At 45.3% G+C, this 17,959-nt stretch overlaps 1 protein-coding gene across 3 annotated transcripts in view; it reads left to right on the forward strand.

The window, feature by feature from the left end:
* The window catches only part of LOC110293239 (myb/SANT-like DNA-binding domain-containing protein 3), a 124,055-nt gene that overhangs the window by 13,165 nt on the left and 92,931 nt on the right, over window positions 1-17,959 (forward strand). For 2 of the 3 annotated variants that reach the window (XM_021161104.1, XM_021161103.1), the window contains exon 3: window positions 7,297-8,376. The exons of the other annotated variant lie outside the window; for it this stretch is intronic. In XM_021161104.1, the coding sequence (XP_021016763.1) occupies window positions 7,297-7,706 (410 nt within the window). In that variant the 3' untranslated portion in view covers window positions 7,707-8,376. Of the gene's footprint in view, window positions 1-7,296; window positions 8,377-17,959 lie in introns of those variants that run through there. 3 annotated transcript variants of the gene reach the window in all.

The following is a 17,959-nucleotide window of genomic DNA, read 5'->3' on the forward strand; positions in this document are numbered from 1 at the left end:
GCACCTTTAAAAACTAGCGTATCAGAGACCAAATGAAGCAAACGCCCTTTAGCATTCACTCAGATCCATACTGATACTTTTAACCACTGTAATAATTGTGATGGCCCAAAGTTTTTATTTGTGGCGTTTTAGAGAAGTCCTAGGGACAAAGGTTAAATTTTAGCATACTCCCGTGGAAAAGAGCAAAAAATCACACGTCGTTCTTAAGAATCAAGAAGGGACTGTTGATAATCAAAGTTGTCCTGATAACTTGTAGTTTCAAAAGGCTGGCATCAAGGGGTGCCTCATGTTGTCCCCAGGCAGGCAGAGAGTGTACAGATAAATTTTCAACAGTTCCTGACCCTTTTAGGACAGGAAGTGGCCTCTTTATATAAAGATCCACCGCAGTTTGCAGAGGAAGGTCGGTGAGGACACTCCAGGGCTGCACAGAGGTGCTCTAAGGACCGCAAGCTTGCTGGGGAAATCTGCCTCTTAGCTTGCAGAGCACTGAAGCCAGTGTCCCCAGAGTACACAGAGCTCTCAGGGACTGGCTCTTGTTAATTAAAAGTCATAAGAAACTGTCTGAAACCATGAGTGCTGTGTGGAGTGAGAAAGGTAATTACCACGTGAGCCAAATCCAGACTCTTGATTAACACGTTTCCCTATGAGCAGATCATCCAGGCAAGCTAAATTAGGACATAAACTTGGCTTGCTAATCAGCTGATCAAGGCTGAGTCCAGGCTGGGTGATGAGGGTGGTGAGGGTCGTGGGCCTCTATCATTTCCTGATGTTCGGGACCCGTCCGGAGTTTGATCCGTGGGTTCCTACGCCAAGTTAACTCTTGGCACCTACAGTTAGTTCACACGGGCACTGCCAGCTCTCTCTCTCTCCTCCGCTTCTGTGTGGCACCCACTTCCTTTGCTTAACTTTGTAGCTCCCTCACTTTCGATCTTGTTGGCCACAGAGCATCCAGTCAGTACCACACTGTAGGAGTGGTTCTGGGGATGGAGGGAAGTGAGTTAGCAGTGTTACTTCCCACATGGCTAGCTGTCCTTGGGTCTAGACGACTGCCGTTTGTTTAGCAAAAGTGTGATTATTATGTATCAGTTTTACAGGTATTCTTTTTATTGATACAAATTACATTTACTGTGTGTGTATATGCGTGCGTGTGTGTGTGTGTGTGTGTGTGTGTGAATGTATATGTGTGTGTGTATGTGTGTGAGTGAATGTGTGTGACATGTGATGGTCAGAGGATCACTTTTGGGCATTTTCTATCCTGTGAATCCTGGGGATTGAACTCTGGTGTCAGGCTTGGTGACAAATAGCTTTATCTCACCAGCCCTCATAGGGTTCATTTTGGGAACAAAACACCTTTCCCCCCCCACACACACTTTTAAATCCATTCTCTCTCTCTCTTTGTTTGTTTGTTTTGTTTTTTTGAGAAAAGGTTTCTCTGTGTAATCCTGGTAGTCCTGGAACTCACTCTCTGGACCAGGCTGGCCTCGAATTCTTAGATCCCCCTGCCTCTGCCTCCGAGCGCTGGGGCTCAAGGTGTGTGCCACCACTGCCCAGCTTTCTTTCTTTTTTTATGTTTCAGATTTAGTTTTATTATGTATCCCTGGCTGGTCTGGAGCTCTTTATATAGACCAGACTGTCATTGAGCTCAGAGAGGTCTGACTCTGCCTCCCAAGTACTAGGATTAAAAGTGTGCACCACGACATCTGGCCAAAATAAGAATTCTTAGCTAGTGGCGCACGCCTTTAATCCTAGCACTCGGGAGGCAGAGGCAGGCGGATTTCTGAGTTTGAGACCAACCTGGTCTCCAAAGTGAGTTCCAGGATAGCCAGGGCTATATAGAGAAACCCTGTCTGGAAAAACCAAAAAGGGGGAAAAAACAAAACAAAAAACCAAAAAACCAACCAAACAAACAAAATAAGAATTCTTTCTGTGGTGACATTTGTTAGAGACTCATTTGCAAGAAATTTATTAAAATTTATTTGATTTTACACACGTGTGATTTTATGTATGTATGTATGTACATACACACACACACCAAAAGTTCCCTCTCCCCCTTCTTCTGTCCCACTTCCCTCTCCCTCCCTCCTTCCTCCCTCTTTTTCCCTATCTTCCTTCTCTCTCTGTCCTTCCTGCCCTCCTTCTCCTCCTCCCTCCCTTTCACCCTCCTCTAACCCTCTCTCCCTCCTCCACCCCTACCATTCTCCCTCCCTCTCTGTTAACTCCCTCTCTCTCTTCCTTCTCCTTTCTCTGTCTCTCACACACAGTAGTAATTAAATTAAACAAACAGAAGTCGCCAGAGATCCTTTCTGGCACGTGGTGGGGAAAGTAGAAGGTTTGAACATAGTGTGTTGGTTTTGTATTTTCAGAGCTTCAGTTCTAATACAGCACCCCCAAGTGGCAGGAAGCTAGTAAGCAGTTGAGATGCGAGTGGAGACAAGTGAGATGTTCTGTAATCACACACCACATTCTGAAGCTTTAATGCCACCAGAAAAACCTCAGCAATAATTTAATGTTAATTACATGTTTAAATAAGTTTTTATATATTCTGGATTTGTCAGAGACTTTCTTAACACGCCCAACAGTGTTTTAACACAGCGGCCTTACACTTAAGGAACATACTGAGGAACGTGTTTATAAGAAAACCAGCATTTGTCCTGTAAGCACCAGTTCTTTAAAACACTTTCCAGTGTGCAGATGCGGTGCTCTGTGATAATTTAATTATCCCTTCTGTGGAACAGGTAGGGAGAAGGGTGGCCAAGTAGGTAGAATGGCAGGTTAAATAAATACCAACCCAGGTAGGTCATCAGGGTTGGCACAGCACCCTTGCATTGAGCCATGTCTCTCGCCACTTGGATACATTTAAGAGAACTAGGCATGTTTAGTAGCAGCCTCATATTTGGGAGAAGTAATATTTAATTTTGAATGCATTGTATCTCTAATTTGAAGCTATAATAAAGTCATGTGAACATTTCCTTCTAGGTCCCATTGTTCTTTTAGGCTGTGACCTCAGGTACAGAGGACTGTGGCATATTCCAGTTGTGGCGCTCCTGCACCCTTGGCCTGTGGCACGGTCCTCTTGTGTATTAGTTCCGTGTGTATTTTCTTCTGATGCTCATGCCTACTCCATCCTCCTGTATTACACCCAGATGGGTCTGCCACGTATTAGCATTCCCTCACATGCATTCCTTAAACCCCAGCTATGGCTAGCTCTCCCTTTTCACTTTTCTCACCTGGAGTAGTGAGGTTAAGATCTGGGTCCACTGACGCGTGTAAACCCAGCCTTTTAATTTTAGTTCAGATGTAAAAGCCTTCCTTATGCACCCACCCCACTGTTCAGATTTTCCCATCACCCCTTTCCTCCGTTCTGAAGAGGATAATGAGATTGTCCTGCACAGTTTTCTTCTCGTCTTTTCATAGCTGTAGGAGGCTTTTCCCGTGGATGCTAATTTTACTCAAATTACCCAAGTGATAGAACACCCTCTTGGCTGTGTGCTCCTGCATCCCAGAAAGCCTTCCTACTCTTTGCATAGAATTGGGTTTTCTACTTTGGGTGGCATTGTTTCACCTGGGAGAGAGATGGTGGGGTGTGTGTTTGCAGCAGGCTACTATCCCCAGGCTAGGCTTTTTCCAATCAAGGGATGGTTCAGCCTATCTGAGTACTTGCATCTGTATTGCTGCTAATGTTTGTTTGAAGGTCACTTTACTACTCTGCATGGCTTTGAGTCCTGTCTTCTGCCAGTCTTAAGAGGTGTAGCCATTTTTCTATGGAATGTATATTTAGCACACATTTTTAAAGGGGTAGTTTAAAAGAGTCATTTCTTTCTTACGGACATTAAGATGCTATGATTTTTATTGTTATGCAGACCTGGATCTGAATCCTAGATTTTCATGCAGCCAGATGGCCTTGGATACTGTAGTCACACTGTCTCACAGGGCTATAAAGATTAGATATGGATTGTACCTGTTGTGGTGCACATGAGCGGCAGCGCCTTCATTGCTGCCACTGGGTCCTTGAAGCCTAGAACTGAGATAAAGATGAACAGTGGGGAGTTGGGAGAAAGCCTTACGTCATGATGTCATGATGGATAACTTTTAAAGACTCCTACAAGAGGAATCAAAGCTCCGAGGCTACAAGTGTCCACAGAAGTCTTCAAAAAACAAAGACATTTTCAGATCTAAGCTTTTCAGATTAGAAAGGTAATGGGGTAGATGCTCCCATTTGAGGGCCTCTGTCCAGTTACTGTTCCCCATTCTTTTGTCCAGTGCCAGTCCCTCAGTTGTGTCAGGTGGAGAGAGAAGTGTCCCACTGTGTCAGTTAAGTGCACATGCATGTTCAGTGCTCAGTGCTGCCCCAGGCTTTGCTGGGCTCTGGGTGAGAGTGGAGTGAGGCAGGGTCTGTCCCCAAATTGCTGGGGACTTGAGAGGAGGAAACAACCAGAGGCTCTTTTCTTTCTTTCTTTCTTTCTTTCTTTCTTTCTTTCTTTCTTTCTTTCTTTCCTTCTTTCTTTCTTTCCTTCTTTCTTTCTGGTAGGGGAGGGGTTAGATATTCGTTCATTTTTAAAGATTTATTTTTATTTTATGTATAAAATATTATAATTTATGTATATATTTTATGTATCTATGTATGTAGTATATTTTATGTATCTTATATATTTTTAAAGATTTATTTATTATATGTAAATACTGCAGCTGTCTTCAGACACTCCAGAAGAGGGAGTCAGATCTCATTATGGGTGGTTGTGAGCTACCATGTGGTTGTTGGGAATTGAACTCAGGACCTTCAGAAGAGCAGTCAGTGCTCTTAACTGCTGAGCCATCTCTCCAGCCCCTATATATTGGATTTTTTGAGACATGGTTTCTAGTATAGTCCTGGCTGTCCTGGAACTCACTTTGTAGACCAGGCTGGCTTCGAACTTAGAAATCCACCTGCCTCTGCCTCCCGAGTGCTGGGATTAAAGGCAGCACCACCACGCCAGGCGTATATTTTTATTTTATGTCTATGTTTTGCCTGCACTTATATCTTGTATGCACATACATGCACGTAGTGCCCATAGAGGCCAGCAGAGAGCATCAGATTCTCCGGGAACTGAAATCAGGGTGCTGGGAATCAAACCTGGGTGCTCTGGAAGAGCAGCAAGTGCTGAGCCATCTCTCTAGTCCCAGATATATATTTTTGAGACAGAATTCAGCTACCAAGCCCAAGCTAACAACAAACAGTTGTACTGCCTACCTCAGTCTTCTAAGTTGTGGGGTGGGGGCAGATATGAATGATAATACCTGGCTTAGGCCAGGCCTCTGGCAGGTGTTGGCCCAGGAAGATAGAATTTGCAGGAAGGACACTGTCCAGGTGAGAGCCACTGGACTTGGTGAGAGTGCTAGGGAGACATTTCCATTATCTAGATGATATGGAAGCATTCTTTGTAAAAAATTTTTCTCTACCAATAGTTTGAATATTTCAGATTGCTGTATTTCTTATTTAGCCTTACTTAGAGACTACTTCTAGTTGTTACCTTAACCCTTGGAGCGGAACCATCCAGACGGTAGCCATTCTCCTTTCATTAACAGAGCATTTCAAAGTAGGTTTCCCCCAGCAGCCATTATTAACATTCCCAGCGTCCCATCTTCCAGAGTAACGTAATGGACATATAATGTACCCAATTTTGTTAACAAATTAATATTACTTTTCTCTAAGGAGAAGATTCTCATTATTGAGAATGCAGAGCTTCTCAAGACAGTCTGGAGTCAGCTAGAAAACTCCTGGGGCTTGGGGAGGGTGCCGGAGATGTAGTTCCATTGGGAGATGGCTTGCCTACCATGGGAAGCCCTGGTTTCAGTTCTTAGCATCACATAAAACCAGAAGTGGTAGTGTAATGCCAGCATTGGGGAGTGGCTGGGGAGGAGAGCCTGGAGGATCAAAAGTTCAGGGTTATCCTCAGCTACACAGTAAGTTGGAGGACAGCCTGGGCTAGAGGCTTTCTGACCAACGAGCAAATGAACCATCAAACAAAATGACTCCATGAGTAGTGGAGTTAGTGAGTTTCTTCCTGGAATTCTCTCATACTAATATTAAAACACCAGTGTAAACAGTGCACCCATGCAGAGGCATCCTTTTGTATCCATGTGCTCCCTTCCTTGTGGATTAAAGGGTTCAGCCAGTAACTATTAGCCATCCAGTGGGTAGCAGGGCAAATAATTAGTATCCAAGGATAAATGAAATGAGCAAGGCCTGGTGCCAAAATATAACACGGCGTGCTGAGTGTTGTGAAGGAGAACCCTTATGAAAGAGAAGTCTAAGGTTTCCGAACAAGCAGTGTTGGCCCCGAACCAGCAGGAATCACAGGAGGTTGGAAATTGGAACATGGTGACGGGTCAAGCACGGAGCCTGACGTCAGGCCGCGGGAATAGGGAGGCAGCCAGGAACAGAAGCGTGATCTTAGAGGAGTGTTGGGGTAGGACTGGAGTGCGGTGCTACGGGACCATTTGAAGAATCAAACAGGAAGATACGAGGTTGGGGCCAGGTTAAATTGAGAAGAGAAGCAGAGATGTCCGGGACCTTAGGGGAATAATGAGAGGGGAATGGGTGGATGTAGCAAGAGCCTTGGTACTCCAGTGAGCCGCAAGGGGACTCCAGCTATGAAAACTCTGGGAGGGCAGTGAGTCAGGAGCTAGTGGAGGAAGTGGGTTTTAAGGGTTGTCAAGTGCGGAGGAGAGGGTAAGGGGGATAATAAATGTCCTTGGGAGCTGTACGTCATAGCCTCCTCCCTGAGGGGCTGCCCTTGACAGCCAGATGGAGGCGGTTAAAGAGGCATGGACAGAGCTAAACTTATCCCTGAGGAGGAGCGAGTGTAGGGGCTGACTCCCATGGGCAGGAAGCCCCGTGGCACCCTTGATAGAATGAAGGGCTTGAGGCTGATGGAGAAACTGTCAAAGGTGATCACACGGGGCAGGTAGCATGAAGACTTCGTTTCACACTCTTGCCCCAGCCGGCGACCTCGTGCTTCTCAGAGCCAGGCATTTTTCAGCTTGGAATTTTCATCACCATCTCAGGCTCCCTGACTCGTGATAATTCTGTTCTCTGAGCACATCCCAGTGTGTGGTTCTAGAAATGACAAAGTGAAACACGTCATCAAAGTCAGATGTGGTCAGAGGACCTGGACGTGAGGGCCGAACGCAGACACTACTTTAGATTCCTCCTGCAGTGGAGGACTCTGTCACTTGGAATTGGATTGATGTTTTTCTTCTGCCTGTAAAATCGTTTAACATGTTTCCTGCTGCTGTTTTTGTTGTTATTGTTTCCAGAGTCCTTTGCTGTTTCAAATCGAGAACTGTGCGAGGATGAGAAAGAGTACGGGCATTTTCCGGTCTGTGAGGGGACCTCACAACCCGAACCCTCATGCTCAGCCGTCAGGATAACCGCCAATAAAAACTACAGGAGCAAAACCCCTCAGGAAGGTGCTTTAAAGAAGATGCATGAGGAGGAGCACCATCAGCAGATGTCCATCTTACAGCTGCAGCTGATCCAAATGAACGAGGTGCACGTGGCCAAAATCCAGCAGATCGAGCGCGAGTGCGAGATGGCCGAGGAGGAGCACCGGATCAAAATGGAAGTCCTCAATAAAAAGAAGATGTACTGGGAGAGGAAACTGCAGACTTTTACCAAGGAGTGGCCCGTCTCCTCGTTTAACCGGCCCTTTCCCAATTCACCCTAAGACTTGGGGATGGCTCCCTTGTAGTTAATCTGTGTTGGCAAGGCGAGTGTGGGGTGTGGCCTTTTTGGTCGCTAGCCCGCAACAGACCTGCATCTAGGTGGATTAGAGTGGTAGTAGTCACTTATTTAAGGATACATTCAGGTAAAACAGCTGCACCCCGTCTACCCCCGAGGTGGCCAAGAAGCTGTTACAGTCTTCTAAAAGTCACCACTATGCGTGCTATAATTCTGAATGTTAACATTCTTAATTAGAATTCATAGATGAACCATGTGTGAGTGTTTTTTGTTTTTTTTTTTTAAAGAAATGCAAGATAAAGGAGTGTGGCTGGTGATTTTGACTTTATCTTTTAGTGGGTTTTTGTTCTTTTGTTTGTTTTTCAGCTGACTGGAGCTTTTACACCCAGGTAGCCCGCCCCATTGTACGCTGGGTGCTTGGCTGTTTTCCCACCTCTGGAGTGTGGTCGCTTGAAGAGCCCAGCCTTTGGAGGGGTGTTTCCTCATGTGGGTCACAAATTGCCTTTTAAGACTTTCCCCAGAGAGGCTTTCCAACCAACCACGTCTCCAGCAGAGGCGGCTTCGGTACAAGTAGGGAGGTTAACAACTTTGAGGGCTTAATGTTCACTTAGGTTTCTACATCCTGTTTGTTTTATTAAAAATGTCTTAAAATTTTATAGTTACACTGTATGTTTTTAAAGGTGCTGCCATCCCAGCCCAGATCCTTCCCAACTTCTTACTGCTGAGGGAATGGTTGTCTTGACTTTAGTCTCTAATCCTTTAGGAGAGGCCCCGCCCTCACTGTGCTCATCGAGGTGTGAGCTGATGATAATAATGCTGTAATGCTGGTGCTGCACCACCGATTGGGGTTAGGATTTATACCCAGCTCTCACCAACATGTTTGGAGATACGGATACATAAAAGGGTGTTTTGATCAAGCTGTGGTGCTTCTGCTGTAGCCTGATGTTTAAAAAGGGGGCAGTAGTAGCTGGAAGCAGCAGAGGGAACCTTAAATGCCAAGGCAGGTGAACAGTACAGTGAGTTCGGTATTGGGGGTTGGGGGGAGGAGTAACAGAGCCAGTGTTCTAAGTGTGGCTCTGCCCAAAGGTGCTGTGTGACTCTGGCCAACTCCCTAAAACCTTGACCTGGTGCTCCCTGTCCACAGAATGAGGGAGTTGAGCTAGACATTTGGAGCCTGCTTCAGCTGCGTCGTCACAGCGTGGCTTGTGCTACCTTCTGTGCGTACTGCTGACATCATGACAGCCTGGAGGGCATGCATGGGTCTACACAGAGTTGTCTCCAGGAGTGGCTGAGCTTTGGAACATGGGTCCCAGGGCCTCTTAGGTTTTGTATGGTTCACGCAAACTCACAATTTGCGCACTGCATATAATGTAAGCAGATTATCAATTTTGTACATTGAATCTATTTTAAATATCTTAGAGGAATTAGTCCATTATTTTAGATATATCCTGCAATGAGAGACGAGAAGTAGGATTCCTTCATGGGGGTTGCTGTTCTTAGATTTTATCAGATGGAGTCTTCAGAGAATGAGTGGTTTGGAAGTCTCAAGTTCAGATGGTATGCAGAAGATAGAAATGGGCTCCCTGCGTCCTGCTTCAGGAATCGAGACAGGGACGGACAACACACGTTTGGATGCAGAGGGCTGCCTTTGCTTCGTGTACTGGTCTGTCCAAGCATCGCACATCCAGAGTAAGGCATGAGATTCTGTTCTGACAGGCTTCCGGATTATGCCTGATTTGATGCTCTCTGCTCAACACATCTCTGAGTGACAAGGACTTAAAGGGACCTTAGGAAGTTTCCCATCTTCTGTATACATCGATGTGGTGGTCCTAATTTTCTAAGAATTTATGACTTAAACTCACAAACAGCAACACAGAATAACAAAAATGGCAGTGCATTTTAATTGGACAATAAAAGCGTTGAACTAATTCCTAACTGAACAAATACAGGATAATTAAGCCAGAGCATAAAGCCCCTAATGGTATTTATGAGTTTACAATAGTAGTTTGCAATATTTGCCTATGTGTTAGAAATAATATTTTATAAATAATTAGTCCCACTGGGTCTCACTTCCAGAGGGTTCTGAGTCAGTTGGCTTGGGGCGGGGCTTGCTACTCAGTATTTTTGGAAGCTTTATAGGTGATTATGATACATAGTTAAGATCGAGAGCCACTTTGTGCGGTTTACGAATGTATTTCAGTTGATCCTTAATTCCACAAAGCCATGGAGGGGGAAGGAATTGATGCTCAGAGAAGAGCCCACCTGGCGCCAGGCCTGTAGCCAGTACATAGCAAAGGAGAACTTTAGGGTGGATCTTGGTTCTGAGATCCACAGCCCCACCTGCTGTGTATCTTTACCCTTTCGTTTGAGGCTGTACCAAGGATGCGTTTTATTCTGAGACTCAGATGGTACAGAGTGCTTGCCGAAGCAGCTTCATTCATGAACAGACAGCACATCCCAATTCATTTTGCTTTTGAGCCTTTTATTTCCTGAGGTAGAAATGCAATAACCATTTCTTGACAGGAATTGTAAGCCAGATACACATAAAAAATATTAAGACATGATTCAACACCATGGACATTGCCCGGGAGGGAGGAGGGAGGGGCTTGTACACAGCTGACTATAGACTCAGCCAGTACACATCTTCAAATGTTCTTTTAGTTGAGGGCAGAGAACTAAGAAAAATGAAGAAAGGAATCATAGAATCGTGGCATTTGAATTGAGTCTGTAGAGCTGACATTTTGGCAGGTGAGGATTTGGAAAGAGCATCACTAGATGATACACAGATGGAAGAGAGAAGAGTAAGCTACAGGGGAATTTTCAAATCTAATTGGAACTGTGCACCAGGAGGGAAATTAGAAGCTGGAACCAAGGGGAGAGGAGACTGCAGTTGGGATGACAGATAGGAGGCTTTGGCTTTGAGCAAATGAGATGACAAGACCCAGAGGAGGAGTGAAAGGAGACCAGCGTCCTGACCAGGTGGACTCAGAGCTGCTTTGTTGATTTTTTTTCTATATTTTTTTTTATTTATTAGGTATTTTCTTCATTTACATTTCCAATGCTATCCCAAAAGTCCCCCATACCCTCCTCCCTGTTGGTTGTTTTTGTTGGAGAGGGGTGGAAGGAGTTCAAAGCTAGACTCTTGGGAGAACAATACTGATGATAATACTGAGATGAAGATGCAAATGCCCTCTGGGATATTTGACCTGTCCTCCTAGGCACACACACTAGTATTTGTTCCCAGTTCTTTTCACGTCTCTGCAGCAACTTCCTCCTTGTCACCTACCATTGTTCCTTCCACCTGTTCACTTGAACTGGCCTTACTCGGTCCTTGGTCACCCAACTTATTTGGCACTGCCTCTGTCACCAATTTCTCCATTGCCATTAGGGGCGCCTCATTCAGTATCTTCTACTTTGGGTTGCACTAAGACGACCCGAGGAGTTTGGGGGTTGGTTTGTTTGTTTTTGTTTTTATCCAATGTTGAATAGCAAATCCCTGGCTGGAAAGGATTGATGACTTCCATGTATGCACAGCACAGCTCCTTTGTAAAAATCAAGTATGGAATCCTCCCCCATAGGGATCCTGCCCAGTGGGGCCATGATTTAGGAATGCTTCAAGGGGGATGCCAGGACAATCTTTAAATGCATTTTCTTCTTGGTTCCACTTCAGGAGGCAGAGATGGCATGGTAGGAGAGTACATTTGAGTTGTCAACAGTCTCTGCAGTGTCAGGTCAATTACATCAGCACTTGGTCTAGACCAGAGGAAAGGAATGATTGTGCCTCCTGGGAATGTCACAAGGACCTGATAATTATATTTGGCTAAGCTATGAGGAGTGGCTCTCTAATGCCATTGCTAAGAATTACCCTTTTAGTACCATCTCTGGATGCCTGAGCTTTTCAGAGGGATGGTACTTCATTTCTGTACCCCCCTGCCCCCCCTCACTGCTGGGCCTCTTCCCGGGTGGTCCTCTTACTCCTCCCTGCCCTTGCTAGTTATCTGTATTCTCTTGTCTTCCCTCCAAACCCCATCCCCACTCCTAACCTCCCCCCCCAGCCCCCCTTCTGCCCTCACAATAGCTTTCACTCTCCCATGGTAGAGGTGGAAGGTATGAGGATGCTGGACCTGCAGATTCTCAGAGGGCAGCTCCCTTGCACCCCAGGCATCCTCAGGACAGTTGATTTATTTCCCTGCTGCAGTCGCTACCTTTGTCTACCTTTGTGTTTGTGGGACTCAAGAGTCATGGGAAAGGTGACCAGGAACCTGTGACAGCAACCAATTCTTTCCCAACTGTGCCATATATTATGCTCTTCAACACAGTTTACTAATCTCTGCCTCAGTTTCTCCATCTGTAAGTGATGTAATACTTATCTACCTCCCTTGGATGTTGTGAAGATTAGTATGTGTTGGTAAAGCACTTCTGAAATAAAGACTGATACCAAGCACTTGACATTGCTGTTGTCATGGATGCACTGCTATAGAGGCCAGGCTGCCTGAGAGCGGAGCTAAGCAATAGAGCTGGCTGACAGGCTTGTGCCACCATGCCCAGTTTAGGCAAGACTAAGGATAGAACTCCCGCCTTCTTAACCAAGTAGACAATCACTCTACCACATGAGTTACATCCTCAGGCCCGTGGTTATCTTCTTTATGAAAAATTTCAAGATTGCACTTCTTTAAATAGTCCTTTGGTACATTTATAGTGAGGTTCAGTTTGTAGAAATGTGATTTATGCGTATTTTTTTTAGAGAATACAGCTGCTGACTCTCCATTCCCCAATACAATTACAGGCTTACAATCTGGTTACTACCTAACAGTATCGTCTATTGTCATTAGATAGAAAATGCTTGTGTGGCACTGGAGATCAGACCTGGGGTCTCACACGTGTTAGGCAAGTTTTCTATCACTGACTGACAGAAAGCACAGTCCTAGATGAAAATGTCTATCCCCACACTATCCAAATGTCCAGCTGTGAGTGAAGTTCCCTCGCTGTCAGCATCACTCTGAATGGATAGGATGGTAATCCTGCTGCATGAGATGCAGACTTCTATTTCTACCCAGAAAATGTCTTAAACACATCAGTTTAGGGTGGTGGTGGGGTAACTTTATATATTATCAAGGAACGGTAGGAACTCTCCAGCCATAAGCCTGAAAGGCATTTTCAAACTCTTGCTAAGATATTAAATTCTGGTCTGAGTTTCCTCTTCTGTAGGTTTGCTGGGGGGTGGGGTGGGGTTTCAAATCCTGTATGTTAAAGGCTGATTCTGTTTAGTCAAAAGGCTATATAAGGCCTGGTTTGGTGGCTGACACCTTTGTAATCCTAACTTTGGAGAGACAGAGAGTGAGTTCAAGGTTGGCTCTAACTATATTGCAAGTTTGAGGCCATCTGGGGCTACTTAAGACCTTATTTCCCCCCCCCCCCCCCAAACCCTCAAAACACCCAAACCAAGATTCTTGTTATAGTAGGAATAGGAACTGTGAGTTAGCAGCAGAAGATAAGGTTTCAGTACCGTTTCTGTCCCATTATCTAGTTCAGGAAACAACATAACGAAGAAGGAGAGCAGGCTGGTGCTCTGCTGGCAAGACCAAGGGGAACCTGGGTTTCTGGGAGGGCACAGAGCTGGAGCTTTGTGTCTTCCTTGCATATGTTAGACATGCAATCTGCCATTAAGTTACATCCCCAGTCTCTGGACCTAGATTCGTATCCATCAGTCTCCAAAGAGTTTTGTTGTTTGTTTGTTTGTTTGCTGTTTTGTTATTTGAATGTGCTGGTAGTAGAAGTTCTGAGGGGTTGGGAGTCAGCTTCTCCAGTCACTCAGCCACTGTAACACTGGAAGCAGATCTGCTCTCCTGTAGTTTCCTGAATCTTAGCTTAAAGGGGTTGGAGCTATCCAGGGGATGTTATTCTTAGGGCAGAAGTACAAGAAGCCATGCACAACTGCAGACTAGTCCATATTCTGAGTTACGTTTGCTGTTCCCAGCCAATGCAATTGACATGGCTGAGCCCAAAGTCAAGAGAGGGAAGTAGGGTCCTCCGCAGAAGGCAAATATTTCTGGACAATAGTTCAATCTATCAAAGGATTACAAGGAGAAGGGAGCTAGTCAGACACCAAGGAGTTGAGATTATAAATCAAAGGTCAGAAAATCTAGCTGGGAACTGCATTTCCCACCACCCACCTCTTTCTTCTGTCTTCCCTTTTCCTTTTTTTTTGGGGGGGGGAGAGGATTGAAAATTGTAATAACAATAAATTGTATTTCATTGGGTTGTTAGTTTAAGTGAATGATATAAAATTCCCTTTACTGGTAATGGGATTATAGCCTTATAGCCAGAAAGACTCACGGAAAGTAGAGCTGATCCCAAGTTTAAAGTGCCCCAGGTTCAGTGTTGCTGTCCAGCATTGCTAGCCTGAGCCTGAGAAGAGAGCAAAACTCAAAACTTTATTTATCTATAGAATGATAGTCAATTTTGCACCATTGTAAAGTTAAAAACACCAGTGGTTGGAGGCTGGAGAAATGGTTCAATGGTTAAGAACTTGTCCTGCTCTCCCAGGGGACCCTCCATAAGTTCTCAGCACCCGGGTCAGGTGGTGTACCCTGTAACACCTGTGAATTACAGGTGTTGCCCCTGGAACTCCACCCTCTTCTGCCTTTCTCAGGTACTTTCACTCACATTGACATACCACTCCCCATACCCCACACAGACACATATACAAAGACATAGTTTTAAAAATAAATTACCCCAACTGCCCCCAAGAGTTGAAGTATTAAAATCATGCATTGCTTTAAGATCTAGAAAAGCACCTGTCACATAATAAACTATAAACTTTAGAATATGCTTCCCAGAGTATATGGTTTTTTATATGGAGACACAAATATTTTAACCCCAAGGGTTCTGGCTCTGGATCTCACGCTTTTGAGAATCCTAATACATAGAATTCCTGTTTGGGGCCTCAGTTCCAATCTTTAGCTTTGCAAAGAACATCTCCTGGGTAGTAAGTAGTCACCTATAAATTTCCACTCATGATTGCTATAGTGTTATGTAAGATAAATGTATGGAACCACCCTGTAGAGTGTAAAACCAAAACTAAAAGAACCCCTTCACCTCATTTTTGATCTTTGGTGTTACAAGAGACATCAAGACTATCACCACCCATAGTGACACCTAATCTTGAGGCTTTCCAGTCTCCTCAGAGACATAGCCAGGGCCCCCTAGGGTGCCCCCAGCCTCTCTGTACCCCTTATCACCTATGCTGCTGAAAGGTTACCAGTTCTTCAAGGTCAACTGAACACCAAAACACACTCCTGGAACCTGGGCTCTGGTCCCACCTTTGCTGGCAGCTCATCTTGTTACTGAGAGCAGAGAACAGGCACTGTGGACTTCAAGGTCCTTGTTTATAAAACAAGAATAAGAGAGAAGGAGATTCTGAATCTCACCCCCGTTCTCTTATCAGCGAAATTCTGAAGCTAAGCTAGCCTTTTAAATTTAGTGCATACAACCCCAATTTTCAATTTAGTATCCTTCTGAAAGATAATGTAAATATAAATGGAATTCAATACTGTATCCAAGAGACCCAGTCCCAAGATTGAAAGCAGCATTTGTGAATATTGCTGATATTGGGATAATGATTGTTCTTAAACTATAGCACAATCTAAATATTCAATAAAATAATTTACATTAAGTGGGGACAAAGGAGTTATTGCTTCACAGGATGCAATTTTCTCAATGAAATTTGAACGACTGCTCTTTTGGTTTTAGAGGTCTAATTCTACAGATTTTTGGAGCCCTTCTATTTACAAACTTAGGGGTGATGCTAAAGGGGAGAGTGGAGGCAGGTTCCTGGAGCTCACTGGTCAGCCAGTCTAGCTAAATGCTAAATGAGGGTATATACCAGTTTCAGTGGGAGTCTCTCTTCTCTCTGTCTGTCTGTCTGTCTGTCTATCTGCCTCTCTCTGTCTCTCTGTCTCTCTCCTCTCTCTTTTCCTCTTTTTCTCATACACACACATACTACACATGTACAGACACAAGCACATATTCACACACAGTTCTCTGTTGACTTGAGTAGATATTTACTGTAAAATGAGGAAAAATGTCAGCTTTTAGGGCCACCTTTTCTGAGTCCTGGACTTGTTCTATATGACTTCACTTAATGCCTCAGATTCTATGCAGGCATATGTACTCTCACCCATATTTTGCAGAGATGATGATGAAGCTTGGAGAGAGTGAACCATTTGTCCAAAGACATGCATCAAAAGCTCTGGTGATGGGCAGTGCCGATGAATGAGAAGAGCTACAGTTCGTGTCTTGGAACTATACACTTAAAATGGTTAAAATGGCAAATGTCATGCCTCAACACAATGAAAAAGAAAAAAGAAAATAATATCTCTTACCTAGTGAAGAGCTCAAGCCAGGGTGCTTTGTGTGCTGTGTACATGGCACGGGGAAAAAGCGAGACTACTTAGCTCTGTTTATTAACCTGCTTTTAAGAAATCTGCCATGGCACAGGAGTCAGAAGCACAGAGGAGCGAAGAGTCAAGTGAGGTGAAAGGTGTCAGAAGCAGTAAAAGTGGCAAGCTAAGGACAGTGGCCGAGTCAAAAAAGTGGCCAATTATCCCTGCCTTTATATCTGTGCTTTCTAGGCGTTAATGTGCGTGAGAAACCCCTGGACGTCTTGTTATAAAAGCATGTTTTGGTTCAGTGAGTGAGATTTTGCATTCCTAATAAACTCCTGAGTGATGATGCTGGACCATGGACCAATGGTTGAGTAGCAAGGACTTCGGCAAGAGTAACTCCATGCAAGCTAGCTTCAGACCACTTGCACTACGCTAGAATCTTTTGGGGGGCAGGGGGCTTCAATAAATCAAGATGTGGGCTTCATCCCAGGTCTGCTGAGTCAGGATCTGTGAAGTCCACATGTGGGACTGTGAAAGGCAGCCTGTTTTCTGGTCACGCGAGACTTACTCCGGTGATTAAGTAGAAATTCTACAAGGGAGGGAACAGTGAGCCATGCTCCCAGACAGACTTGCTCCCAGCCTGACACCACTGGAGCCCCCAACTCCATAATCCTGTGACTATCAGTCAAGCATAGACAATGTCCCAAGCTCCTGGCATTCTGGCTAGACTCCACCCCACAGTTACCTGACTATAGCCAGGCATGCACCTCCCCGCAGTTACCCTGCAACTGCGAGATAGCCCAGCCCACTATAAAAGGGGCTGCTTGGCTCCTCCTCTCTCTCTTAAGCTCACACCTCTCTTATTCTCATCTCTAACTCTCCTTCTCTCCCTCCCTTCCTCCCTCTCTCCACATGGCCATGGCCGGCCTCTCTCGAAACTTCTACCTTCTCTCTTTCTCTCTGCCTTTCTACAATAAAGCTCTAAAACCACGGACTGTCTCTGTTCATCGAGACTCACCATGTTGGGGCAACAGAGCGGATTTTCCTCTAAAGAGCTGCTGCTAACCTCCCCGCCAGAAGGCCTTCCTGTGCTCCAGCCACGGCTGACAGCCAACCCAAGCCACCCACTGAGCTAGCAGCCTGAGCTAGCCAGATTCTCTCCTCCCTGTAAACTGCCAGGGTTCTGCCCCCAGTCTGTCCAAGGGCTCGTTGTTCTCAGCTCTTCTGCGACATACAGCGATGTCTGGACTATCCAAGACTGAGAACCAGTCATCTCTGGCCTCCCTGAGGCCCAGAGACCTGGAATTGTTCCCTCTTTACCCCTGAGGACTGGGGTTCCGTGGCTTCCCACAGCCAGACACCCACCGGACCCGCGTAGAGAGCGCGAGGCAGTCCCCCACGTCCCACTGCCCAGAGCACCAGAACTCTGGCGGGATGTGGATTCTCTCCTGCCCCTTTATTTCCCTACACCGGGAGCCCCACAGGCACAGAGACATCAAAAAGTTTAACAAGCTTCCACACCATTGAAGTATCATTTAAGAACTGCTGCTAACAGTCCACCACCTTGTGCTAACTGCATCACTTCATTGTGTTACATGATGCCTTCCTCTATACCTGATATTAGAAAGATGGACACCCCAATCTTGATGTGTTGGACACCAAAGTTTTCTGATTTCAAGAATCTCTTTCCAGGGCTGGTGAGATGGCTCAGTGGGTAAGAGCACCCGGCTGCTCTTCCAAAGGTCCAGAGTTAAAATCCCAGCAACCACATGGTGGCTCACAACCATCCGCAACGAGATCTGGCGCCCTCTTCTGGAATGTTTGAAGACAGCTACAGTGTACTTACATATAA

The sequence above is a fragment of the Mus caroli genome, chromosome 4 (genome assembly GCF_900094665.2).
Source record: "Mus caroli chromosome 4, CAROLI_EIJ_v1.1, whole genome shotgun sequence".
In the NCBI taxonomy this organism is placed as follows: domain Eukaryota; kingdom Metazoa; phylum Chordata; class Mammalia; order Rodentia; family Muridae; genus Mus; species Mus caroli.